The sequence below is a fragment of the Ambystoma mexicanum genome, chromosome 9, assembly GCF_040938575.1.
Source record: "Ambystoma mexicanum isolate Mex_15411 chromosome 9, UKY_AmexF1_1, whole genome shotgun sequence".
NCBI lineage: Eukaryota > Metazoa > Chordata > Amphibia > Caudata > Ambystomatidae > Ambystoma > Ambystoma mexicanum.
In genome coordinates, this window is record NC_090931.1 from 109144287 (window position 1) to 109171869 (window position 27583).

At 46.0% G+C, this 27583-nt stretch overlaps 1 protein-coding gene across 5 annotated transcripts in view; it reads right to left on the minus strand.

The window, feature by feature from the left end:
• Positions 1–27583, minus strand: part of NCAM1 (neural cell adhesion molecule 1) — a 948636-nt gene that overhangs the window by 169634 nt on the left and 751419 nt on the right. For all 5 annotated transcript variants that reach the window (XM_069614259.1, XM_069614261.1, XM_069614260.1 and 2 more), the window contains 2 exons: positions 7797–7947; positions 6465–6649 (listed from right to left, as the gene is read on the minus strand). In XM_069614259.1, the coding sequence (XP_069470360.1) occupies positions 6465–6649; positions 7797–7947 (336 nt within the window). The remainder of the gene's footprint in view (positions 1–6464; positions 6650–7796; positions 7948–27583) is intronic.

Here is a 27583-nt window from a genome sequence, read left to right on the forward strand (position 1 = left end):
GAGATTGTTTTTTTTAGGATGGGTAGGACACAAGACTCCTTTAGATTACTGGGGACGGTGCCAGATGAGAAGGAGGCATTAATTAATTTAGAGATGAAAGTTGACAGGTCTCTAGCGGCATCTTTGATAATCTGGGCTGGGCAGCAGTCTCTCTGGCAATTTGACAGTTTAAGGGATGAGATCATTTTTTGTACCTCAGGGACAGAGACTTGGGCGAAACTGAAGCGTTGAGGCGGTTTGGTGGATTGAGTTGAGGTACTAGCCTGTGTGGTTAGGTTGGGCAAGTTCACTCTTTTATCCGCAATCTTGTTCTCGAGAAGGGCAATTTTGTTTGATAGGGCATTCTGAATGTTGTTACACCAGAGTTTGTCCTTCAAGCAATTGTCTGTTGGCGGTATGGGGGCTTCAATCTCCCTTAGGATAACAAACAGTTCCTTGGTATTTGAAATGGCTTGGTGAATCCTGTTGTTATACGTTTCCTATTTAGTGCGTATGATTTCTTTTTTGTATAGGGCAGAGATATTGATAAGGTTATTTTTGTTATCCTCGGTGGGTGTTTGTCTCCACAAGGAGTTCAAGTTTTCTTTTTTCGGTTCTCAGCGTTTTGAGTTGGGGAGTAAACCAGGAGTTCAGGTGAGCTCTTGGTTTACTTTTCTGCATCTTCAGTGGGGCGATAAGGTCTAAGGCTTTGGTCATAGTGGCATTATACTCATCTACGAAAGTGTCAGGGTCGGAGGGTTCTGGCAGAGTTGAGGGTAGGGTTCACGTGTGGTAAGATCTTGTCCACCGTAATGTTTCATTTATTCCTAGTGAGGAGAGGCGGGGCTAAGGAAGTGACTTTAGTGATGGGGACATTAACTGCAAGGGTGAAGGACAGGAGGAAGTGATGCATCCACAATTGCGGAGTTATGGAGGTTATAGATGCATTGCAGTTGAGGTTTGCCACCCAATCTAAGGTTCTGCCTTTGTCGTGGGTAGGTTGTGTCACTCTTTGGATGAGCATGTTGGCTATAGCTAATGCTTGTTGATCACTGGGATCGTTGAACCCAAGGTTGAAATCCCTGAGCAGTAGTATTTGCGAGGACGCCTTGGTATTGTCAGATAATATTATGGAAATGTCCTCCTCGAATGAACCGATGAGGCCTGGAGGTCTGTAGATAAGATGGGCTGTAAGAGTTTGGGAGTCAGATATGGGTAATTGTAATAGTGAGTAGTTCACAGGATTTAACCGCTGGTGATGGGGCTAGTCTGATTGCAAGGTTGGACTTGGCAATGACTGCTATGCCTCCTTATCTGGAGTCAACTCCATCTGCTCTAAAAATGGTATAGTTGTCAAATAGGAGGGCAGAGCCTGCAGCTGCGTGTAACTATGACTCTGTTATTGCTAAGAAGTCGTAATCTTCGGCCCGGATCAGGGCAGCCATCTCAGGTGCATGTGCCACCAGAGATCTGGCGTTGATTAGAGCAGCCTTAATGTTGGAGGTATTATTGTTAGGAAGAGTGGTACAGGGTTTGTCCTGGCTTACTTATTTGATAGGTCGAATGGTGGTAGGTAGGGCCTGGCGTAGTTTTTTGTTGGTGTGATTGCTAGTCATGGAAATATGAGCGGAAGGAGTGGCGTTATTTTTATTACTGGCATTAATTTTGGCCATAGGGTATTTCTCTATGAGATGATATGATTTGTGTAAAGTTCTGGATTGTGGTTCATCGAGTCTAGTTAATCTGGCACAGAGTCTGATATTTTTCGCTGTAGTGGAGCAAGTTGTCTTGGTTATGGTAGGGTCCTCTATATCCAACTCTCTGCAGGTCACAGGTTTTTCCATGCAGAGAGTAGGATGTAAATCCCTTCCCACGACAGGAGCCTCCCTCTGGAATGGCCTCCTTGCCCCCCCCCCTCTCTCCCAGACTTGAGCCAGATCTTAAGTTCCGGAAACTTCTCAATACCTTTCTATTCCTGCTCCCCTTCCCGTGCTAATCTTCCTCTGCCGCTGGTGCCTGGTCCATTATGAGTCTCAACTGGGTCCGGCCTTCATTGACCAGTCTCCCCCAGCATCCCTGCAAGCACTTGCCTCTGGGCACTCTTGCTGGACTAGCCTGAGTCTAGTCCACCTCACTTGTCCCCCCTCTCCCACTTTCCCCCAGCACTTGCTCCTTGGCTCCGCTTGCATTTGCTCATCCCCCTTAGGGCTCCCACTCCTGCACTTCACCCCCTCACACCTCCCTTCCAAGTCATTTCCCCCCCCCACACTTCTTTGCACTTCCACAGTAAGAATGTCACAAGGCCTAGTATGACGCTGACTGCAGCTTCCTCCCTACCCCGCGCAATTATGTCTTGTGGCACCTGGAAACACATGTGTATAGGCGCCAGTCAAAGGTCCAATGAGTAAATAAACAGAGTGAGGACTTCCAGGCACACAATGCACAGTAAGAATCTGAAGATGGCTCTATGAGCAGGCGCACCAGCCTCATTAGCCAAAGGGTGAAATGGACCACAGGGGCATAGTGGGGTTGATAAGCTGTAAATGAACAGTTTTATGTTACTGCTGTGTATTTCTTGGTTACATGTCTTTATAACGAATTATTGAATAACTAAAGCATTTATAACAAAAAATATATGACAATCCTTTTCCCTTTTTTGGGGGGTCTCCAGCTAAAAACCCCCCCAAACCGCCCCGCCACATACATTTTTGTTATTTTTTTTTTTAATACTCAGCCTTAATACGGAATCATCCTGAGCATTTATCTATGAAAGTTCCACTTCTGAGGAAAGAGCTCTAACACTATCAGAGCATTCATTTGGAAGCTCCAAACTTCACAGACATAATTGTATATTTATAAAGCGCTTATACACAGGTGAAGTGCTTCAACGGCCTTCAAGGCGGGGAGGGAACAGGGGAATACAGAGTCATTCTTATGCCTTGAAGTTTCCGAATGATCTTGCAAAATGACTAGCAACTTGGCCTGGCGGCCTTACTACAAGTGCAGGTGTAAGACAAAAAGGAAGGAGCAGAGGGCAAGGAGATGAAGAAACATACAATCCTTAGCTGCCGTACCTGGCCAACAGCGGTTTAAAAATAGTGCAAGTGCGTGACGGATGGTAAGGGGATAAGGGAGTGGTGGAGGAGAAGGACATACAGAAACAAGAAATTACCGTACTAGGTCCTGATGGTTTTTGAAGGGTAGGGGGCCACCTGTTCTGAAGAGGCTTTCAAAGACCAGACTTGTCTAGAGACCTCCTCAGGTGTGACCAGGGAGAGGGAGGACAGAAGAGGGGGATCGGAGAGGGCGGCCGAGGGGAGCCCAAGAGATGTTGTTGTAAGAATAGGCGCAGAGGAAAGAGAGGTCAGAATGTCCTGTGTTTTTGAGGTGAAGTGAGGAGCCTGGGCCGAGCAGAGGGCTCAAATCACATGTATCCTCGCTGAACCCCTGCCCCAGTTCCTCTGAGCCATAGCCGTATGCAAGCAAGGCAGCAGTAATTATATACCAATGCTACAGGCTTTCCTTCTGCCATGGTAGCATAAACTCGCCAATAATAGAATGAGCTGAGGGCAAATGGAAAGATGAGTAAGTAGTACATAGCTTAAGTAAAAGTACAAATAAAATCTCTGCCAAACTTAGCTGGTCTGCCTACTCCTATTCTATGATACAAACACAAGGACAACACTGAAACTGACTGCCATATTATGTGTACTCCAAGAAACGGAGAAAGAAAGAAAGCAAAAAAAGAGAGAAAGAAAGAAAGAACAGCAAATGGATTTCATAAGAAAAAGATAAAACAGAAAGCAAGCCAAAGCAAGTAGGTCAGGTATAAAAGAATGAGTTCCCGAATGGGAAACAATGTAGCAACAGTGGACAGTATACTGGAAGGACTAGCTGAAGGCCTTAACTGGTGCACATCTGCTGTGCCAAAAACAGGCATAGAATGATGGCTACTACTATTGGGTTGTAGCACACATTCCAAGCTTCCTGATTGGCTGGCACCACAATGCATTCTGTTATTTGGCACTAATGACCGAGGAAGGGAGCATACCAACGCTAATTGCCCGTCAGTCCGAGGTAAATGAAAGAAGCGAAAGCCTTTACAGAGGTGAGTGGCACTCCTTTATGGCCGGTACGGAATGGCCCAGGTCATTATCGCCAATAGCATCCCTGAAAAGACATATTAGGTGCTAACAAAATTTTGTAAGGGTGTTTTGGAGAGGGAAAATATGAATGGACAGGCTTCCTTCAATTATAGCCAACCAATCCAAGCTGTCCACCATGAAAATAGCAAATGCAGTACTGCAAAGAGGCCTTTTCTCTTTATATGGTGGCCCATGCAAAGGTGAAGCAATGGACAGAGGAATTGATGCGGCATGAGGAGGTGCAGGCAAGAAGTCCAGGGGAGACAGAGACTCGCAGAGAGGTTGTCTCGAACATGGACATGCATCAGCAGACACAGTGATCCCAGCAATCTGACTCAGTCTCACATGGGCCTGGGGAGCTAATGACACGTCTTCATCCAGGCAAAATTCGACAGCTACTTATGCTGGAGAACAAGTTCTATAGGAAAGTAAATTTTCCTTCAAGATTGGACCGTTCATCGGCTGACATAAGTGGAGGAGAGTAACAAGCATACTGGGAAACACATTGCAACCATATTGCAGAAATTCCCACTCAGTGATTGCCAAACCTTGCCTTGATAGCAACTGATCAACCGATCTTGACAGTCTATGAGGCATCAATGTAGAAGATGTGACATATCTATACGTTTTACGTTTTGGGGCCAGATGCACATTCCAATCTAGTCAAGATTGCTGGGGCACTGGCATATTTTATGAGAAGAGAAGCTGGAGCGGCTACTCTCCTTCCAATCTGATTCAGACTCATAACTTCCCATTCTAGAGCTAGATTATCTAATGTCCACACCTGTGCTAACACTGAACAAATACTAGACTAACATAGAATGCAGCAAACAGGGTTTGCCAAAATCCCTATGAAATAAAGATTTTTGCAATGGAGTGAATGTTTTCCACATTTGCCAGCATGATAGGGCATAGACCAATTAGCGCTTGCTCCACATTTAGCCAGCACCCTTCGACATAACATTTTGAGTGAAGGTCACAAAAATGAGAACATGAACTATTTTTTGTTCTGCGAAAAGCAACACAAATAAATGTTAGTTTTTTAATACGAAAGTTTGGACTTTGAGTCAAGACCTGTTACTTTTTATGTCACACAGCATATTGTACAAATAAGAGACTATGTAAAATGTTAATTTAATATGGATTGTGTCATCACCTGTACTATTCCATATCACACAAGCAGAAAAACTGGTTCTAAGAGCATCATTTGCTACATTATTAGCATTGATGCAAACGTTAGATGACCTGCATCTGGAAAACGTAGTCTGCGTTCATGTGTCCAGATTCCCATTGAACTGGAGGGAGCACAATTGAGAAGGCTGCTCCCTTGAATTTGATCTGCTGTGCTTGCTGTCATTGGCTAATTAGCAGAAGTGGCTGACGCATGACTTAGGGCCAGCTACTTCCAGGTGCACATGCAACCTCTGTAGCATGAGCTATGCAGGCCACTGCAACCTGTATCCTCCCCGCCCCCGGGCCCCTTCCACGGACTGCAGATAACATACTTTTATTTGTACTCTGCGCCATTACTTTCTAGGTAGGTTTGCGCTATATAAACCCAAATACAAAATACTTGACATTTCTTAACATAATTCAAAGGGCTGAACGTGTGTTTGAGAAACACATTTAGCAGATTCCAAACTTATTTGTCTTAAAGCAATAGAAAAAGCATGCATAAACACCTTGCATAGAGAAAACCCCTATTCTCTATGCGGGACACCAATACAAAATTCCAGAGCTAGACTAGAGCCACGATATCTGTACTGTTGTAACGTGGAGAAGCACATACCTCCACAGTGGGCAGAGATACACATGAGGCCGAGACATGCAGCCTTCTTTGATATAGATCAGATCTCAGAAAAGTTGCACATTCTTTCCATATTAAAACACAGCCTGTCTGTCTCAGGAGATTGGGTGACCAGCTCCTTCGTATGGCAGATAATAAAATCTGGCCTTACCCTTCTGTTGAGATGGTTTGTTCAGATGTGTCACCTAGCTCTGAACATCACAGACATTTTTACAAATACTTGTGTACAGACTATGATATTGAATACACTAAACAAACACTGTATTAAAATGTATACCTAGTGATGTCATTAGTACAACATTCAGACTGAAACAGATTACTTTTAGTCACTCATTCAACAATTTAAAGAAGTGATTCATGGTACTGCTAGCAGGTTCCTCTGATGGATAATCGTCTTGAGGTTCTTTTTCGAAATGTTACTTCTATAAAGGACATTTGCTTTATCATCTATCAGTATTTTTGCCACTTCCAACCGCTGGGTAAAATCGGAAGGTTGATCAGAAACACCAATAAGAAGCTACTTGACAGTTTACCTCCAAGAAGCTTGCAGATGGGGTGCTGTATATCTTGATGTTGCTGTAGTTGGAGCTTGGCAGGGCCTGTCCATCTCGGAACCAAGAAATGACGGCGCTGGGGTAAGCGAAGACCTCACAGGTGATATTGACTGCGTTCCCTTCCCAGGTGTAAACGGCAATTGGGCCTTGCAATTTAGGGGCATCTGTGGGAGCAGAAAGACTTTTTATTAATGATATGGAAAAAGAAAATCATAGGCAAGAGGGAATCGAGTGTGACTTCTTCACCAGATCACGGGCTGCTCACAAGACACAAGACCAGCCTGAAATATTTAGACATGTACTGAGTAGAAGGAAGACAAAGCAACCTTCACAACTAACCCTCACTGCCACCCATCAAATGTCAATGGTTTGGGGCAAAACAACATTTCCTGCCCCCAAAGAGGCGGTTCATCAAATTTCCTTTGGCAAAAAAACATAGCAATGCCTGTAAGAATTTGGTAAGCATCTCTACACATTTTCGTTCAGCGATTTTATAAAAGGTGGCATAATTTAAGAAGTACATTACTGGGCAGTAACCAAGTGAAAAAAGATTTCGTTAAAACATCTCGGTAATGAAATGTTTATTGTCCCAAATCCTCAGGATCATTTTTAGTAGCAATGAATTTTGTCTTTCACTCTTTTGCTGCAGCAGTCATGGAACAGGCACACAATCTAGAGTGAAGGGTGGTTGGTGAAGCATCCGACATTAGCAGGAATGGCTTCTTCTAAGACGGCGACGCTTTAAGACTGGCTTTTGCAGCTTGAGAAGCAAGTGTGTTTTGCAGCCATACGGGCACTCCACTGTTCTGTTGGGTTCTACTCTGTGTGGTAAGATCTGCTCCGGTATAGAGGCAGCCGAGAGACAGGCAACTTTGCAACATAAAGAGCTCCCAATGCCAAATGTCTTGTTTCAGGTGGGAAAGCCCTTGACAGTGGCTGAAAAAGTTGTCTAGGATGAGAATGAATGCTAGACATATCTGCATTACAAAAGAACAAAACAATCACCTCTTTCTCTTTGTGTGCTGGGAAGGGCATTCACCACTGTATATAAATAATGGTTACATTTCATGGTGTATCGTCATAAATGTACATGCGGCTACGGAGGTTTCTCTCTGATCTGAGGTAATCAGAGGTAATCATAGATCTCGCAAAGAGCAGTACACTAAAGTCTTCAATTCATCAGGGATCTTGCAGGATAACTAACCTCTTTTGTTAGTTTTCTGTCAGATCTCAAGCAACCATTTACTTTACATTGGTCTAGCTAAACATACAATACCTAGATCACCCCACTCCCGAAAGTACCCCACTTACACTGCACTTCGAGGTACATGGCCTGAGAGTCCTGTCCAATGGTGTTGCTCGCAATGCAGAAGTACTCCCCCGCATCGGTGTACTGAATGTCGTTCAACGTGAGAGACGAGACCCTGGCGTGACTGCTCACCACGATACGTCCATCCAGAGTCTAGTGGAAAAGGAAGAGTGCGTTAGTAAACACAAGCAATAAACACTGTACTCTGATGAGAAACTAAAGCGAGTGCTCTTAGAGTGTATGCATTGTGCGCATCTCAACGACCACATGACTGAGGACTGCCAAATTCAACAGAAAGCGCTGCTCGTTTACAAGATTTCCTAGCCTTTGGCAGTCCAGCTCTTGCCCTAGTACCAGGTTTACAGAGTTACATTTTTAGAATGTATTTGTCTCGCGCATTGGAAAGCCAGTTATTACGCAGGCATGTGCAACGCATGGAGCCATCTTCTTGACCAGACCTCATTCGATGAAACCTCTGCAACTGTAATCTGGTGACCAAATTTACTGGCCAAGCCAATGTTTCTGTTTACCATTAAAAGTAGTCCTCAGACCCGCATTCAAATACTTTCACAACATTTGTGTTTCTTGCCTCTAGAGCCAAAGGACCACTGGACTGGTTGCAGGCTACAAAGCAGTCTTCTACACCATATACAGATGCATTGTTTTGCTAAACTACAAGAAGCACTGGGTCTCTGAAGTTTGCCTCTGGATTTTCTGTATTGTTCCCGGGCACTTAATCCGGGAATTCTGGATGGCATCTGTAGACCATGGTCTGTCACAAATGTACACACTGTTAGGTAGACACAGATCTACACAACGTAATTGTTAATATTTTCGTGAGTTTATATTTCTTTGTAGTCAAAGGATTTAAATACGCTTACGTATGTGTACAGCGCATGGAAAACCCCAACGATCACTAAGCGCTCTAGAAATTGGTCCCTTGCACGCAACAACGAGTAAAATGAGGGGCTGTAAGTGAAAGGGTAAAGGAATCCTTGAATGGGTAGAAGAAGAGTACGAAAGATGATGGGGCGGAAAAGAGGGGGCACTATGGCAGGGGATAACTTTGGGATGCAGAGGAAAGGGGAGATGGGTGGGACCGGGATTTGAGAAGGAAAGGTTGAGAGATGAAAAAATAAATAAGCAAATAAAAAAAGAACTTGTAGATGAGCAGATACTCATGCCACAGGTAAGAAGAAAGGGCAGAGGAAGACTGCTGTGAAATGAACTAAAAAGGAAACAATTTATGTTCTCACAGAAGGAAAATAAAGTGGATTTATGGCCAACTCCTGTCATGATGGCGATTTGTACAGGAGAAGAGTATTATAATGCTTCATTGGGATTATGTTTATCCCTTAATTTAGGCATTTGCATTGTGCATGTGTGTAGTAATTCTGTGCCATGCCCACGTGCCTGTAAAATAAGTGCCTTTTCGGACAGGCAGGAAATTTACCCTATACATGTTCTTCAGGGTGAAACTGATCGCTCTGCTAGCACTGCCGAGAAGGAACAAGTTACTTACCTGTAACTCCTGTTCTCCAGCATTGGTATCTTTCATGAATTCACATGCTCATGAATATTCCCTGTCGTCAAGCTGGGAATCCTCTGTAATATTAAAGCAGTTTCGTTTTTAAAGCTAAAACTGCTTGTCGCTTATATAGCCTATTCCTGCCACTTTGGGTCATACTGTCCCAGCCAATGACATTTGTACTCCTAAGCTCCACGGTTGGTGACTATCTTCAGATTTGGCTGTGCACGTAAAGCGACAGTAGGAACCAAGAAGAGCCAGAGAGGGGACCGAGGGGGGGTTTGTATGTGAATCCATGTAAGTAACTTGTTCTTTCTGCAGCATGCGGTCTTCAATGGATTCACATGCTTATGAATACGATTATACAGCAGTACATATACACAACCATGGGAGGTGGTAAGGGTCTGAGAAGCAATACACCTGCATATGTCGAGCAGAGGAACACCGGAGAGAAACACTGTATTTGTTGAGATGGCTCCCGTGGAGTGGGCTCTCGGCCGGCCTGGTAGTGGTCTGTTGGCCAGACATTGGCAGTGCGTGATACAGCCAGAGAGCCACCTGGAGATGGAAGCCTTAGACAGGGCCTTCCCATTTATCAAAGGTCGAAAAGCTGGGAAGTTTTTCGAATGTCCTTTGTGCGTGCAACATAGAACTTCCAGTCAAGTGCAACGTCCAGCAAATGCAAAGATCTTTCAGCAGGTTGAAGAAGGGTTTGCAAAGAAAACTGGTAGAACCAAAGCTTGTTTAGACGAAAGTCAGCCTGGACCTTTCGCATGAAGGAAGGATGAGTTAGCAGAACCACCTTAGCTGAATCGAATGACAAATATGGAGGCTTGCAGGAGAGAGCCTGCATTTCCCCAACCCGCCTGACCAAGATGATTGCCACCAGGAAGGCGGTCTTCATGACAGAAACTTCAAGGAGGCTCGATGCAAAGGTTCAAATGGAGCTCCCATCTTTTTCGACAGTACCAAATTTAGCTCCCACGCAGGGACAGGAGCCTTCACCGGAAGGAATGCCTGAAGAGGCCCTTGAGGAACTCCTTAACAAGCCTGTGCGACTACAGGGAGAGCTTGCCTGGAGCCCGGGTGTACCAGGATATGGCGGCCAGGTGGACCTTGATAGATGCACCGGCAAGGCCAGACTTGGCAATCGAGAGCAGGTAAGGAAGAAGCTGTGGTGCCATTAGGCACAGTGGAGAAATCTCCTGCGCCTGGCACCACACTAATGTGCTTCCACTTGTGTTCGTTAGCAGGCCAGTGTAGCGAGGGCCCTGGCTAGAATGTTGTAGCAATCTAAAGGCAGAGATTAGTGTCCACATTCTAGGGCTGCAGGAGCCAGGCCATGAGGCTCAGAGACGCTGGGTCGTGGTGCAGGATTAACCCTGCTTTTCTGGAGAGCAGGCCAGGAAGGGGAGGCAGTTTTATTGCTGGTACCACCAACAGATGGAGAATGTCTGAGTACCAGATCTGCCTGGGACACGCCGGTGCAATGAGGATCATCTGGCAGTGGCAACGTTTGGATGTGCTGATCCCTCATAGCAACAGAGGAATCAGTGGGAATTTGTATAGGAAAAGGCCTACCCAACGGAATGAGAATGCACCCACCAGACTCCTGGGTAGAGGATACCTGCTGGCAAACTTCTCACACTTTGTGTTGGTAGCTGTCGCAAAGAGGTTGAGTTGAGGGAGACCCACTCGTTGAAGAGATGAGACAAGTACGCTTGCTGGAGCTCCCATTCGTGGCAGGATCTCCCTGCTGTGAGAGTCTGCAATGAGTGTTCTGAACGTCTGCCAGGTGAAATAGGATGAGAAAAATCCATTGAGCAATGGCCAAGTGCCACAGATGAAGGAGCCGCCACAGCCAAGAGTGTGTTGAGGCAGGATCCTAGGAAAAGCGCGTTCTGAGATGGTGTGACACGCGATTTCTGATAATTTATCGAGAATCCCAGAGAAGTTAGGGTCTTGATGGTCTCCGCAGTGTGCTGGATTGCCACTGAGTGAGACCTGGGTCGGATCAGCCAATCGTCTAGGTAAGGATAGGCGCAGATTCCCTTGCAATACAGGTGTTCTGCTACCAGAGCAAAACCCTTGGTGATCATCCTTGGGCTCGACTTCAAGTCGAAAGGCAGGCCTTTAAAATGGCAATGTCTTCCCTGAATGACAAAACGTAGGAACCTGCGGTGTTTGTGATGAATGTGGATGTGGAAGTAAGCATTCTCTAATTCGTCGAGCACATGCTGCAACGTGACCATACCAAATATTTGGGACTTTTAGGAATTTTTTGAGGCGTTGCAAGTCTAGAATGGGTCTTTTTCGCACCAGAAAGTATCTGGAGTATACTCCAGAGTGCCGGTGGCGCTGAGGGACTGGATCTATTGCCCCTTTGTTTAGCATGGCCTGACCCTCCTTTAGTAGCTGTGCTATGTGTTGTTCTCGTCTGGGAATGGGAGGAATGTGAGGGCATTTGTCCTGGAATTCCAGAGAGTGACTCTGTTGAAAGATATCGACCACCCATTTGTCTGTGGAGTGTTTGCGCCACTGGTCGACAAAATGTCATAACCAACCTCTCACTGGGGTCAGCAAGCGAGGGCTTGGGCCCTGGGGCGGATCAGGCTTGCTTTGGCACCTGCGCTCTGGATACTGGGGCACGACGAGGCTAGTTGCCACTTCTGTAGGCCTATGAATGTCCCCTATATTCCGCGTCAGTGGTTGAACGGGAGGGTTGGTGATAGGGTGAGGTGAACCCTTTGGAGGACCTCAAGACTTTCCCTTTAGAGGAGCGAAAAGATGGGCTCCTCTGCTGGAGGGTGCCCAATTAACGTGTCATTGACTGCTTTCCCGAAAAAGTTGTCACCATTGAAGGGCATGTCTACCACCTTTATCTGCAGATCCGTGTGGAGGTTGGTGGCCTTGAGTCAACCTTGGCAGTGGAGGGCCACTCCATTGCCCATCTGCCAAAATCCTGAATTTGCGATGTCCAGGGCGACAGTAATTGCATGCAGAGGCTACCTCTCCCCCGTGGAACAACGCTAGGGCCTCAGCCTTCTTGCCCTCCTGGAGGAAGTCGAGGATGGGTCCCAGCTTATACCAAAGCTCTCTGCCATTCCTCGAGAGAATGGCTAAGGCGTTAGAGGCCTTGGTAGTAGACGCTGCAGTCGTGATGATACACTTCACAGTCACATCCAGCTGCTTACCCTCAGATCAGGTGGAACCATAGAAGAAGAAGGTGGGTGTGAGGACCTTTTCTGGCCGCAGCAGAGACCACTGAGTCTGGTGATGGTTGAGAACTGAGGCACTTCGGGTTGTACCCGGGACCCCGTATTTCTTCTCCAAAGGTCGCCTTTTTGGCAGGGCCTTCACAGGAGTCTTCATGACCAACAGGCCATCTTCCAAAATGTCACCCAGAAGGGAGACTGAAACAATAGTCCTCATGGAGGTCTTCCGCCGTTCGAAAAGGAAATCTTCCTTTTTCTTCTCCTCGGGCATGAGGTTGAACAGCTTTGCCACCTGTGGGATCCTTAAATGAAATAAACTAATCTCATCTGGTGGCGAATCCCTGGAGGGCAGCTGAACATCAGGAGTCTCCCCATCTGCAGGAACGCGGTCATCAAACTCATCAGTCCCCTATGTTTCCTGGTTCGTGACAGCAAAGGTATCGCTGTTTGTCTGGGTTGCCTATTGCTCCACAGCAGGAGGTTCAACTGGCAATTGTCCATGGATAGCTGGGGCTGGATGAGACAATGTCAACTGAGCTTGGGAAGGCATTGAAGGACTCCTTGAAGGAGCAGGTAGGGGCCCAGCCGGTAGATGCTGCTGGATTTCTGACACCAGCGTGTGGAGAGTGGTCAAAATGTTCATTGACATCCCTTGTTGCTGCAGGAGCCTGTGCTGGTTCATGAAGCAAAGGGCTCAGAGACCGAGATGGCTGGTGAGATGGTTGAGCCCCCTGCCGAGGCACTACCAAAATGGGATCAGGCTCCCCACTGAACGCCCTCTTGTTCGGAGTAAAAACCTTCTTGCAGGTCCTCTTCAGAAGGACTGGAGGAGTGAATTACTGGGACTGGGGATGACACTCCAGGAGGCCCCAAGGGAGACAGCAAGAGTGATGTGGCCTTGGTGGGTCTCGGGAGAAATACTGAGAGCTGGAGGCATCTCTCTCTCCAAATTCGAGCAGGTAATGGTGCCGTTGTTGACGAGCCCGTTGTCGGTACCATTGAAGGAAGGCCTCGGTGGCAAGGCCACTCTGTGAGTGGCAATCGTCATCACGGAAACTGTGACTGTAGTGGATTAGCCCCTCGCCGGGATCAAAGTCGTCAACGGAATACTAGTCTTCATGGGCAAAGTCATCAATGGGGTAACAGCCGGGTAACAGCCTTGGCAGATGAGGTTGCGGATGGGTCCCTCAATGTGGTCTATGATGACGACGAGGTTGTTGATGGTAAAGCAGATGATGGGTTCCTTGACGGGGTCTGTGTCGACGAAGTCTTATGCTCGGCTGCTGGCACCAGAGATTTCCTCGCAGATGGAACCTGGCTGCTTGATGGTAGACTATCTGTTGACAGAGAGGGTGACGACGACCGGTGTCTCTCAGACCTGGGCTCCGCAGCCACGGTCACCATCGATGAAGTAGTCGTAAGAGTGTGAGACGACTTATCCTTTTTTCGGTTTCTTCCACCAGGGGGTGTCTGCAAAGGATGTCGAACTCTTCTTGTCAGAGGGAGTATGCTCTTTGCGTATGCCACCACTGGAAGAGGCATGACTGAGCACGGACGCTGAGTCAGAGGCCTTAAATTCCTCAGTCCCGCTACCGAGCTTCTATGGAAGTCCTCCCAAGTCTTGGAGGAGAAGGCCTGGCATATGGAACAGTCATTCGCATTGTAGTCGGGATGTAAGTACTTGATAGTATGGGGAGCGAAAAACAAGGACCCCCAACACGAAAAGGTGCAGCAAAAATGTGCAGATGGTCACCAGGGGTTGAGTTTAGGAGGACAAATGTCATTGGTTGGGGCAATATGACTCAAAGTGACAGCAATAGGCTCTAGAAGCGACAAGCAGTTTTAGCTTTAAAGAGAAACCGCTTTAATATTACAGAGGATTCCCAGCCCGACGACGGGGAATATTCATGAGCATGTGAATCCATGTAAGACCCCATGCTGGAGAAGTAACTGTACAAGCTAAAGCCTGCCGGTAAGCTACATATTGAACAACAGCCTTTAGAGGATCTATACGATTGTAAAAGTTTTTTTATCAGTCTCTAAGGTTTTGTCAGATGATTGTAGCTTTAGACATATGCTTAGCATGTCAAGGTAAAGAATGGATCAAGAAGGAAGACCAGGGATTTAGCTTCTGGAGATAAAATTCAGTGTACATCAAACGAGGACATGACATCCAGTCTTCTTGGTCTATGTTGGTGTGTCTCTGTGAGAATGAACAGAATGTGGACGTTCGTGGGCTTAGCACGAAAACACTTTTTTTCACACTAAACTGAATTTCAGATATGAACAATTTTAGTGCATGCTTAGCAGAACTGTTTTACACACTTGCTGTTGCTACAGCTGGATTCCCTCTCTGCTTCTTTTGGGATTATTATCTCAATTATGAGTATGGAGGTAAAGGTAAAGATAAAGAAATGTGGCATTTTAATTACCTCCTATTTTTAAAATATCCCCCATTATGAGATGTGATTGTATGGAATATTTACCGCAAGGGATACAAAGAAGATTTTCCATGGGGTAAAAAGTATGGGGGTAAATAACCCGTACTTACCCACGCAGTACTTTCTACGTTACCCATGGCATTAGGCCCATATCCACATGAAAAACATGGAAAAGAACGGCAACAAACGGGATTCAAGATTGACTAAAAAGAGGATAAATTTGCAATAATGATAAACACTTGTATCTCAATCTATTCAATGTTTACATTTGCAAGTGACACCGGGTGATTACATCTCAAGAGATGCACAAGCCATTGTGAAAAGTATTAAATGAGAATTTCCAGTAACTCCATTAAGTCTGGAGACTGTACAAAAACAGCATGTAAGTCCAGTGTTGCAGACTTTAACGAGTATTGGGACGTACATTGTTAGAAAACAAAAAGATCTAACAAAAGACAAAATTACTAGATAATACGTATCAAACCAGCTTCCGATGCCTGAATGGGAGAACACCAGGAGAGGACAGACACATTAATTACAAGGCCTGCTAAGTTTGATTACCGGCTAACCATTACTCAGGATTTTCACACAATCGATCAAATGAACGTGGTAACGACTCCCTATTGCAGTGGGTAGCCCTTCTATGTTGATGACTATGTTTGTAAGGGGAAGCGATTGCAGAAGATTCTCAATTTCAAATTCAAAATGACAACAGAATCACTTGAACTCCAGTAGCTCTGAAGAAACACTTGGGAGAACTTGTTTCTTCTTGAACATTAACGAGAAGCACATCACCCATGACCAAACGTTCCCTTCACGGTGCAACAAAAAGATCTCCATGAAAAGAACAGAGATGAGGAAAGTATTTTCTGAGTCACAGAATTACCAAAGTGAACGCGCTATCGTATTGGAGGATGAGAAAGATTAGAAACCTGCAATTAAAAAAATACAGAATGACAATCAAAACCAGCTGAAAATATTTAACACGTTGAAAAGGAAAGACAGTCAAGTTTTCTGGCAATCTACAGCCAAGGCTACCAGATTTCTAAAAACAAGAGGTGGCTACAGTGTCATTAAGGACGAGGATGGATTTCTACTGCAAAACCGAGGTTATCACACTCTCTGCAACTTACAGAAGCATACAGTAATTCCTTCCAAAAGGTGGCATATCGGCACACCAACTCCAGCACAATTGAAGTACTTGGCCTAGAATCTTGTGACCAATCTATAAACACTTCTTACAGGGAAACTCCATCCAAACATCCATCAAGAGCTGTGTTGACATCCCAGTTTTTCAATGTGTCCATTCTTATTATTACATTATATTGTTGGATTCAATTAGCAAGATCTTTGCACGCCGCATACACCTGACTTTATTAGCCTGAGGCAATGCAAACTAATTTGCAGCAGACAAAACAAATGTTTTCGGAAAGACATACAACATTAAAAAGGATTCATATTAATCCTACGTTTTCAATTAACTTCCAACTGCTTTCGACTTGGATAAAGAGTGAAATAATGGATTAAACAACATGGGGGAACTTCTTAGACTCCTGGTCAAAGTGCACAAAGATACTATGGTAAAGGTTCAGATGGGCCTGGCGAGGGGTCAGACAATTAAGAGGATTTTGAAAAGAAAGCTGTCTAATTAGCCATACCAAATGATGTCACGCACGGGGGATACAGACCTCCTGCATTAATTAGGATTATAGCGCACAGTGTTGGCATTAATGAAATCTTCTGTAGATCATTTAAAAATAAACATCATGGTCTTCTCTCTGCCTCGTACAAAAAAACATTGCTCGCAGTTTCCAAATTCAGAGAAATTTTGAGAATTCCGGGACTACTGCTTCTCTGGTTGAAGATTCTACTGTAGCCTCGCCTAGAAACCAAAGACAGTCTGTCTTAATCCTGGTCGATGCTAACACAGGGTTAAATAGGTCCTTCCGTCTGCACACTGCAAGAAGCATTAACTCAACAAAAAGTCCATAAAATCGAAATATCATTGTCACTATGATAGGGAGAGATTTACTTTGCAACAGAAATACTGCCCTCGCATAAGGCAAAAAAAGAGAGGGAAGATAGTCCAGCAGTTGTGACAACCAACTGGAGTCCAGGCAAAACCCTTGGAATGTGGACTGATGAATATAATCCAAGGCAGCTTCACTGCATGTATACAGTGTTGGTAGCCAACTCCTGGAGAAGAATCATACACTATAAAGTATATATCATGACAAGTCACTAGATCAACGGGGCATGTTGGAAGGTAACCTAGGAGACACTAACCCCAAATACACATTAAAATGCTTGCTAACTTCAAAATCTGGTATGGCCAGTAATAGTTTGGCAAGGTCTGCTGTGCCATTAGTCAGAAATGGGACGTTTTGGCTAATTATGTTACATTCAATGAGATGCAAAGATACCTACAGTATTTCGCAGCTCTGTGGGTGAATGTTTCTCCTGAACTTTAAATGTATACAGCTGCAACTGAGTACTAAAAGTAGGTGGATCAAGATTGCATTATTTAAAAGAATCTGTGTCGCTTACCCACCCATGCATCCTATATCTGCCCACCTGTGGGAAAGGGAACTATTTCGAAGGCAAATATTTTTGCATTATAGCTGTGAGATCAAAGATGTTCTCAATACTTTATATATACAAGAACATAATTTCTTATCAGCTTGAGATTCTTTAAATGGTTTTCAATACCCTGTGTTCTCAGTTAGAAAAGATGATTGTTATCAATGAATGTTTCAATATCTGTATGTCTTTCTCTGAAAGCCTTTTAATAACCCAATACAAAATTTAAATGTAAATGTGGTATGCAACGTTATTCAATGCAAAATAACTTTCAAACATTGTATTGCTTTTGTGAACCAAGTCCAACAGCGCTCCAATTATAGTTCAGGCATTGTTTATTTTACTGATTTTAGTGGAACTCGTTTAATTGTTATAAATAGTTGAAAATCTCACACGATCAAAGGCAGGGCAGAAAAAATGGCGACTACTTCTGCTGCCAATGATAGCAATCTAGTTTTTTGCCATTATTTACTCATGTCAACCTGCTACTTCCAAGGCAGGAAATCAATAGCTGGAGAAGTCAGAAAATGCAGGGAAGCAAACCTGAAGGCCCGCTCACCGAATTAAGCTGTGGCCCGAGGGGGCGTATTCCAATCCCTCGCTTTATCAAAGCAAAGAGTAAGGGATTTTTCAGGTCTCATTGTGACAGGCAGAAGATTGGAAGCAATGGAAACTAACAACATCCACTTCCAAGGAATACCAATAGGTGCTGTGTAGATATGTGTGCGGTTGCAGAGATGCACTTTGTTCCTTTTCATGCAAAACAAGTAGTGTGCATATGATATGATTCGTTATTTATAATGCGCTTAATACCCAGAGGTTTATAAGCACGGACCCAGGGATCGAACTTGTGGTGCTCCATGTCGGCCTGTTTCCAAAGCGAGCACATTGCGCCTGAACTATCCTACCGAGACCAACACCAAGAGTTTATCAACACACACACGTGAACACTCACTAAACTACCAGTAGCTCAAGGCCATCTCCGTGTTGTGATTGCATATAAATGCAGCAATCACAGAAAACACAATGGCCAAAACTGACAAAAGCTTTGGGTGCATGTGAATTTGTACCTAAAAGTCGTAGTTGGGAAATTCTGACCAAGGCCATGGAACGAGGCCTGTGTGAAAAATGTACAGTTTGCACATATGCAGAAATATGACAAATGGAAGTGGGATTTACCTATAGTACCATTCACTCTTCAGCAGGGGCGGAGCCAGCTTCAAAGTTTTGGGGGGATGGGGACGGCTGGAAACAGGACTGAATGACAGTTTTGAAAGCTGATAGCGGAGGCTACAACCCATTGCGCTTTTCACCCTCCCTTCCTTTGAGCACAGGTGGCTGAATAACCTGCTTTGGCCCATTAGATGCATCTTTCACCCCAATTCAGAGGCTATTTAGTTTCACAAAGATGCTAATCATTGGAGGCGTGGCCATCTAAAAGTGAAGACCAGTGCCTTATGATGAAGCTAAAGGCTTAACTGTTGGTCTCAACACGTTTTTATGCGAACCCCCCCTTGAAGAAACATTTTTACAGGTGCCCTACCCACCTAGCCATGATCATGGTGTTAGCTGGCACATGGAAAAGGAAGTATGTGGTATGAGCCTGTCTGTAACTCAAGTCTGCTTATCATCTGTAACAGCGCCTCAATGCCTCATGGGCTGCAAGCGCGCTTGATGAATGCAAATAAATAAATAGACAAACAAACAAACAAATAAATAAATAAATAAATGTCAAGCAAGCTAATCGATGGGTTGGCTATGGGTGACAGCATGCCAAGATGCCCCATTCACCCTCTCTAATGGACACCATTTAGACCCGATTAGACTTGAAGGGCATAGGATAAGCTTGGATGTATTTGAGGGGTATACTGTTCAGGTCAAAGTGACATTTGGTTAGCTCGGAGGGTGGAATTGCGTATCAAGGAGGACAACACCACAAAAATTGAATAGTAACTTCTGTGGCAGGATTGAAGGGAAGGTCTCAAATTGTTTCATTGCAAATGGATGGGAGGGAGCATATCTTTCCAATTCAAAAGATCAAAAACCTGATCACTAAGGGTGGAATTTACACCGCACGGCACAGGCTCGCTGAGAACATATGCTTTTTTTAAATTTTGGATTGGTAATTTACACTGCCCTCTTTTTTTCCTCATCACTCACCTTCCCGTGCACTCTCTCTACTATCTTTAAAATCTTCACAGTCCTTTCTTGGAATGTCCACTCTGTACTCGCTCACTCTTTCACACTCCCTTTTGTGTTCTCATATTCCCTCTTGCACTCTTGATCATTTTCCGCCTTCATTCCTATTCAATGTTGCTCCTTCCTGTTCGTTTTCTATCACTCCTTTTCCTCCCACGTTGACTTTACATTTTGCTTAGTTTCTTCCCTTTATCCCTACCATACCCTCGGCTCTCCCTCTCATGCAGTTTCTTGGTTCCATTCTGCCACTTCACTCACTCCTTCGTGCAGCCGCTTGGATCGTCCCGCCTCAAATTCTTTCTTTCCATTTCTCATGTTCTTTTTCTTTCATTCCCTTTTGTTCTACGCCCTCCCACCCTCACATTCTGTCTTGCCTTTCTTCTCCTTTTGGTTTTCTATATTTTCACCTCCTGTTTTGTATGTTGCCTCTTTCTCCCCTTCCCCAGAGCACTGAAGACGCCACATGCCATCCATGAGTAAGTCGTCCAGTTCTGGTGTTTCCTTCCCAGCAAGATTAAAAGTCCCAGTATGCAAAGAATAATGACTGAACTGGATGACCCAGTTATTCACCACATGTGCCAACTCTGTAGTTCTGCGTTTCTCTGGTGTGTCAGTCTCTCCCTCCCTCCCTTTCTACCCGTCTGTATATATCTTTCTTGTTCTCTCTCTCTCTCTCTCTCCCCCTCTCTCTCTCTCTCTCTTCCCCTCAATTTCCCCCTTGACTCATTTAATCTAGTTTCCTCACATATTCTCTTGCCTAGTGCTCTCTCCTACTCATGATATATCTCCTTTATCATTCTTAATTTCCCACCTGTTCAGTTTCATCTGTCTCTCTGCCACCTCTCTCACTCTTTCTCTCATCCTGACTCTTGCCCCTCACTCTCTCCCTCCCCTGTCCTTCGCCCCTTTCATGTCTGTTGTGGCTGTCACGCTTCAACCTGTTGGTGTTGTTTCTCCCTTCATATACAATGCCTCTGTCCCTTTACATGTCTCCCGCTCTGCTCTTTCACTTCTGCCCTGGCCTCTGCTTTCTGTTTTTGTCTCTGTGTAACAGCTACAATTGTCACAGTGTGCACCTCTTTCAGGGGACTCCGCTGTGCCAACTTCAGTAACTGAGAAATAAGCACACCCTGAAACTCTTTCAGACTGCGCTTATTTCCATGAATGTGCGAATTCGCTGCATAGAGCCTTGGACTCAGTTGAAATGTAGATATATATGGAACAAGCCCCACAGCTTGAAGGCCACTGGGAGGTCTACTGATATTGCTTCAGCAGGCTTTTGTCCTCTGCCACTGTGTTTGCTGCTGCTGTCACAGAGATGAGAAATGTGCCCTTGCCGTCAGAGCCAAGGGCTGTGCATCACAAGCCCATGCTCTTCAGATACAAACTTAAAGAGGCTTGATGGAAACCAGGGACATCCCGATTCACTAAAAACCTGCAAAGCATTTACCGCTGTAGCATCTTGCCCTTTTTCCAACCTGGCGTAAGGGAAAATCTCCAAATAGAAATGCCAACTTTCTTAACATTTTCCCCCAGAAATGGCTCACTTTCCCGCTTAGGTTTTCTTAAGGCCCTGCAACTGGCGATCTACTCATTTTTTGTGAATTAGGGTAACTGTGGCCAGATAACAGAAACTTTGCACCATTAGCAATAGGGCAACGTTTGCTCTGGGGTAAAAACCTCCCCTTTCCAATTAACGGAAACACAATTTTATGTCCCCCAAAATGCCATTTTGATACCCTTCTCACATAATATGTACGTGCTCATGAGCTTTGCAACAGGAACGCACCGAGTTAAGATGGCCATCTGCTGAATTTCAAGTGTTTTGTTGCGTTAAATCTGCACAACTTAACTACACCTTAAATAAGGTTTTTTCAGTGAATTTGAAGGGCTTTGTTATACCAAATTTTTTTACAGGACACTAGCCATGGCCTTTGGCAGAGTCCACTGTACATGCTCTGTCAATTTCTTTTGGACCCAGTAGGTGGCCACGGCCATCAGTCATGGCCACTATACATGTGTTTCGGGCCCACTAACCAGGGCCTTCAGTTCTGAGCTGTCAAAATATCTCCCACAGCAATGTCAAGGAACAAAGCCATTTGCTTATTCCAAAAGCTCAAAATAACATTTCTGTTCCATAGACAATATTTTCACATTTCTTGTTACGTGGCATAAGGGACACATAGCTGTAGAATTTCCTTCTGAAGTAGGAAGCGCCCCATGCTTGAAAAACCCTCAACCTTTCTGGCCACTCGTGCTGTTTTAACATCTTTATATCGCTTTCTAAGGTAATGTACCAGAATGTCGCCCTCATTTATTTGTGCCCCTTGGGGCAGTAACCGGAGTCAGGGGTTGTTGGGGTGTCCCCCGCTGACGAATGTGGTAAGCGGGAGACAAGAAAGTTAAAAAAACACCTGCGGTGTCAGCTCTGATCGACGCAAGTGTCACTTTAGTGCTCTATTGTAGTCCTTTGGGGTCAAACTGCCCACAGCCAATTGGGAAGGTTCCCTTAGCTTTCCCCTGGAGGACATCTTCAGATTTTGGTATAGCACACGTAAAGTGGCAGTATGATCCAAAAACAGCCAAGCGGGGTAGGCAGGAGGGTTGCATATTAATCTATGAAAGCTACCAATGCTGAAGAACATGAGTTACAAGTAAGTAACTAGTTCCTTCTCCAGCATTGGATATTTCATAGATTCACATGCTGTGAATAGAGTAAAAAGCAGTACCATAGCCACATTAACGTGCGGAGGAAAGCTCCTCGTGGCAGACTTTACCACCAGAGACACTAACATCACGCAAGCAGGTTACGTAATACTGCCTGTCCGACTCTAGACTCTAGCAGAATCCCTGTCGAAGCAGTAGAACTTAGTAAACGTGTGCAATGACCTCTATGTCGTTGCCTGTAGATGTGCAGCAGTGGTATGCCAGAAAGAAAAGCCATAGTGCTGTCCACCAACCTGGTTGAATGAGCCCTGGGCTTGCCAGGGAGAGGCCAGTCAGCTTGTTGATGGCAGAAGGAAATGCAGGAGGAAATCCATCTGGCAACGGAAGGTTTCGACAGCGCTATTCCAACTCTAGATGCGCTAAATTTCACGAAAAGCTGTGAAGTCTGCCGCAAGGGTTTGGCCAGGAGACATAGTATTTTAAAGCTTGCAGAAAGTATAAAAGTGTGCAAAGAGCATTCTGCCGGGGTAACCGGCGATCCACAGAACACAGGCAACACACAAGGGGTTGGTCCTTAGAACCACCTTGGATTTGTGGAACGTTAAATAGGGTGCTTTGCCTGACAGTGCTTGTATTCCTCCTACTCGACGGGCAGAGGCGATGGCCACCAGGAAAGCTCTCTTCCAGGATAGGAATTTGAGTTCGGTTCAAAGGGTGGCTTCATTAGGATGGAAAGAACCACATTGAACAGGCTGGAATTTGTCATTTGATTGGTGGAAAAGAACAGAGGAACTTCTTGATTAATTATGAGACCGGGTATATCTTGAGATTAAATGCACTTTAATGGAGGAGTGAGCCAAGCTGGTGTGTGCCAGAAACAACAGATACAGCAGGATGTTGGGCGGTTGACTGGTTAAAGGATCCAGCTTTTCGTTTTGCACCAAATTTTAAACCTCCATTTGCTGCCGCAACACAAGCAAGTGTAGAGGGAGTGCGAGCCCGTGCTAGAAGGGAATAGTTTCTTACCTGTAACTCCATTTCTCCAGCATTGGTATCTTTCATGGATTCACATGCTTAGAATATTCCCCGTCGTCAGGCTGGGAATCCCCGGTACATTATATAGACCCTTTCCCGTAGGAAAACTTTTTCGACGCTTATGCATCCTATCCACCTCGTTTTGTATCATGCGTGCCCGCGCCGTCAGGACGCCATGATATAAATATATGACCCGCCCCCGCGCTCCCTCAGATTTCGGCCCCCAAAGTAGTGGGGGAACCAGTTTGCATGGCCAGGGGTGGCAGGCAGGCGCATGTGAATCCATGAAAGATACCAATGCTGGAGAAATGGAGTTACAGGTAAGAAACTATTCCCTTCTCCAGCATTGGATCTTTCATGGATTCACATGCTTAGAATAGATTACATAGCAGTACCATCCCGAAAAGAGGAGGCGTGCATGCAAACTCACATACTTTCCTTACAATGCCAGTTCCCTATGGTCGTGTACCCATCGGCAATAGTTAACATAGAAAACGAACAATATTCAATCATAATTGCAACCAGATGTAACCCCTCAACCGGGGCTTACCTTATTGGAATAGGTGTCGAAGCACCGCCTGTCCCATCCGAGTATCTTCGGCATGTTGTTGTGACAGGCAGTAATGGCGGGTAAAAGTGTGTGTAGCCGCCCAGGTAGCCGCCATGCAGATGTCCCCCAGAGGGACTCCAGACCACAGCGCCGTCGACGATGCCGCCGCTCTAGTGGAATGCGCTCTTGGGCGTCGCAGAAGAGGCTTCCCAGCCTTGGAATGGCAGTACGAAATGGTAGACGATACCCATCTTGACAGTCCTTGCTTTGAAATGGCTTTGCCTTTAGCACCCAGACCATAGGCCACAAACAATTGCCTCGTTTCCCTGAAAGGTTGCGTGCGATGAAGATAAAACTTGAGAGCCCTCTTCACGTCTAATGTGTGTAACGTGCGCTCCGCTCCCGAGCATGGCTCTGGAAAAAACGTAGGTAAGACAATAGAGGAATGTTTATGGAACACTGAAGGCGCTTTCGGTATGAACTGTGGGTTAGTGGCAAGGACCACCTTGTTCTTAAAAAATCTTAAGTATGGTGGGTCTACCATTAGAGCTTGGATTTCCGAAATACGTCGGGCTGAAGTGATGGCCACCAGGAAGGCCAATTTCCAGGACAAAAACTTTAGAGACCACGATGACATTGGTTCAAAAGGAGGTTTCATAAGAGACGCTAACACCAGATTGAGGCTCCACACCGGAGGAAATCTCTTCTCGGGAGGGAAACTCCTGAACAACCCTTTAAGGAAGTGCTTAATCAGGCGGTCGCTGAATAATGGTGCGGAATGTCGTTGACGTGTAAACCTGGAGATGGCGGCCAGGTGTACTTTTATCGACGACACCGATAAGCCCTTTTCAGCTAAGAACAGCAAGTATGGAAGGAGCTGTTCCGGCATAATCGACTGCAGAACCAAACCTGGTTGATCCCCACACCACTGACAGAAACTCCTCCATTTGTACGAGTATGAAGTGTTTGTGGAAGGTGCTCTTGCCGCTTGCAGAATACGACGACACTCCTCCGGAATCGTTAGCTGGCCAAATTCGGCGAAGTCAGGAGCCAGGCCGTCAACTTGAGGCTGTCCGGGTCGTGATGCCAGACGATACCCTCCTGTCGAGACAGAAGGTTGGGGATCTTCCTGAACCTCATTGGCTCCGCCACAGCCAAGTGCAGCAGGTCTGAGAACCACACCTGTCTGGCCCAATACAGGGCTACCAGAATCACCCGACATGGGTATTTGAGGATCCATTGCAACGTCCTCCGGATAAGAGGAAAAGGAGGGAATGCGTACAGGAATTTGTTCGTCCATGGGAAGGAGAACGCATCTCCCAGTGAGCCCTGCTGAGGCCATCTGCTTGCATAATGCGGGCATTTTCTGTTGTCCTTCGTCGCGAACAGATCGATGGAAGGATGTCCCCACTTCTTGAATGCATGTTGTAGTTGCTGGTCGTTCAGCACCCATACGTGAACTTCGTTCATTTCCCTGCTGAGGGCATCTGCCTCCACATTTCTCACGCCTGGTAGGTGGAACGCCAAGATTAGCATGTTGTGTTGCAGGGCCCAATGCCAGATTTTCTGTGCCTCCGTCGACAGGGACCTGGAACGTGTTCCTCCTTGTTTCCTTAAGTAAAACATTGTAGTCGTGTTGTCCGTCATGACACGCACCACAGAGTCTCTCAGTTGAGGAAGAAAAGGTTTTAGAGCCCACAGCACTGCTCTCAGTTCTAGCAGGTTGATATGCAGGGAGGACTCTTGTAACGACCACCGGCCTTGTACTTGTAACGTCTCCAGATGAGCTCCCCATCCGCTCAGCGATGCATCCGTCACCACCGTCTTCTGGAACTCCGGTTCCACCAGAGGCATTCCTTTCGTTAGATGAGTAGAAACTCTCCACCAGCGGAGTGCTTGTACCAGTTGTTCGTCGATGACCAGTCTGTCGGACCAGCGACCTTGGCTCTGCGTCCAACGGTCCGCTAGAAATTCCTGGCAAGGTCTCAAACAGACGGCAGTTGTTTATCAACGGAATGCAGGACGACATGGTCCCTAGCAGGGACATGTATTTGCGCACCGACACCCTGGTACCGCATCTCCATTCCGACGCCTTGCTTTGTAGCTTCTGTATTCTTTCGCTGGATGGTCTTACAAGGCTTGTGTGCGTATGAAACTCCGCTCCTAGAAAGACCAAGGTCCTCGAAGGCTCTACGGAGTACTTGCTGAAGTTTATCGCGAAGCCCAGTTCCTGTAAGAGGGACATCGTGGCCCCCAGACTGTTTCGTGTTTGTTCCATGGACGAGTCTCTGACCAGCCAGTCGTCTAAATATGGATAGACATGGTGACCGTCCTTCCTTAAATGGGCCGCTATGGGGGCCAAGCACTTGGTGAACGTCCTGGGGGAGACCGAACGGGAGGACCTTGAACTGAAAATGCTTTCGCCCGACGACGCACCTTAAATATCTCCTGTGTCGTGGACGTATTGGGATATGAAAATATGCGTCCTGAAGATCTAGCGACGACAGATAATCCATGGGTTGCACTGACCTGATAACCTCCTGGAGCTTTAGCATTTTGAATTTTGAGCTCTTTAGCCATTTGTTGAGTATCCTCAGGTCGAGAATGGGCCTCCATTTTCCATTTGGCTTCTTGAGGACGAAGAACCGGGAATAAACCCCTTGTCCTTCCTGTGCCACAGGAACCCGTTCTACCGCTCCTTTTTGTAGCATAAGCGCCACCTCTTGTCTTAGAACTCGAAGGTGGGGCTGGGCCGAAAACACTGGCGGAAGACTTGGAGGCTTGTTTTTGAATTGCAGCGCATGACCCATGCGAACCGTGTCCAGAACCCATCGATCTGTGGTGATGCATTCCCATTGGTCGATATGATGAGAGACTCGACCCCCCAGGACGTTCCGAAGGCCGTCATTGGTTGCTGGTTTGCTTGTCCTTCGTCGACGAGGGACCTGAGCCTCGTCGTCTGGAGGCTTGATAATCTCTGCCTCTACGTGCCGACTGGGATGCCCGTCTGTAACCTTGTGAGGAGTATGAGGGCCTGTTAAATCCACGGTCCCTAGAGGCTCCAAAGCGGGAGTTTCCGGAGGCACCCCTGAAGGGGCGAAAAGAGCGAAAACTTCTACCTGTCTGGAGGGCGCCAAGAGACCTAGCGGTATCCGTGTTCCTTCATCCCCTTCAAGGCTTCATCAACCTTGTCTCCAAACAGATGTTCTCCTTCACATGGCATGTCTAGAACTTTGTACTGGACTTCAGGTCTAAAAGTAGTACATTTGAGCCACGCTTGTCGACGAAGTACTACGCCATGATTGATTTGTTTGAACCCCGACTCTGCTAGGTCCACCGCAATATTAATTGCATGGTTCGAGGCCTCCTCACCATCCCGTACTAGTAACATGGCTGCTTTGCGATGTTCTTCCGGCAGGTGTTCTAGGATAGGGGCTATTTTATGCCACATCTCCCTATCGTAACGCGATACAATCGCCAAGGAGTTGGCTGCTCTTACCGTCGTGGCGCCGACTGAGAGCACCTTTTTCCCGAAGGCGTCCTGTCTCCTTGCCTCGCTTTCAGGTGGGGTTGA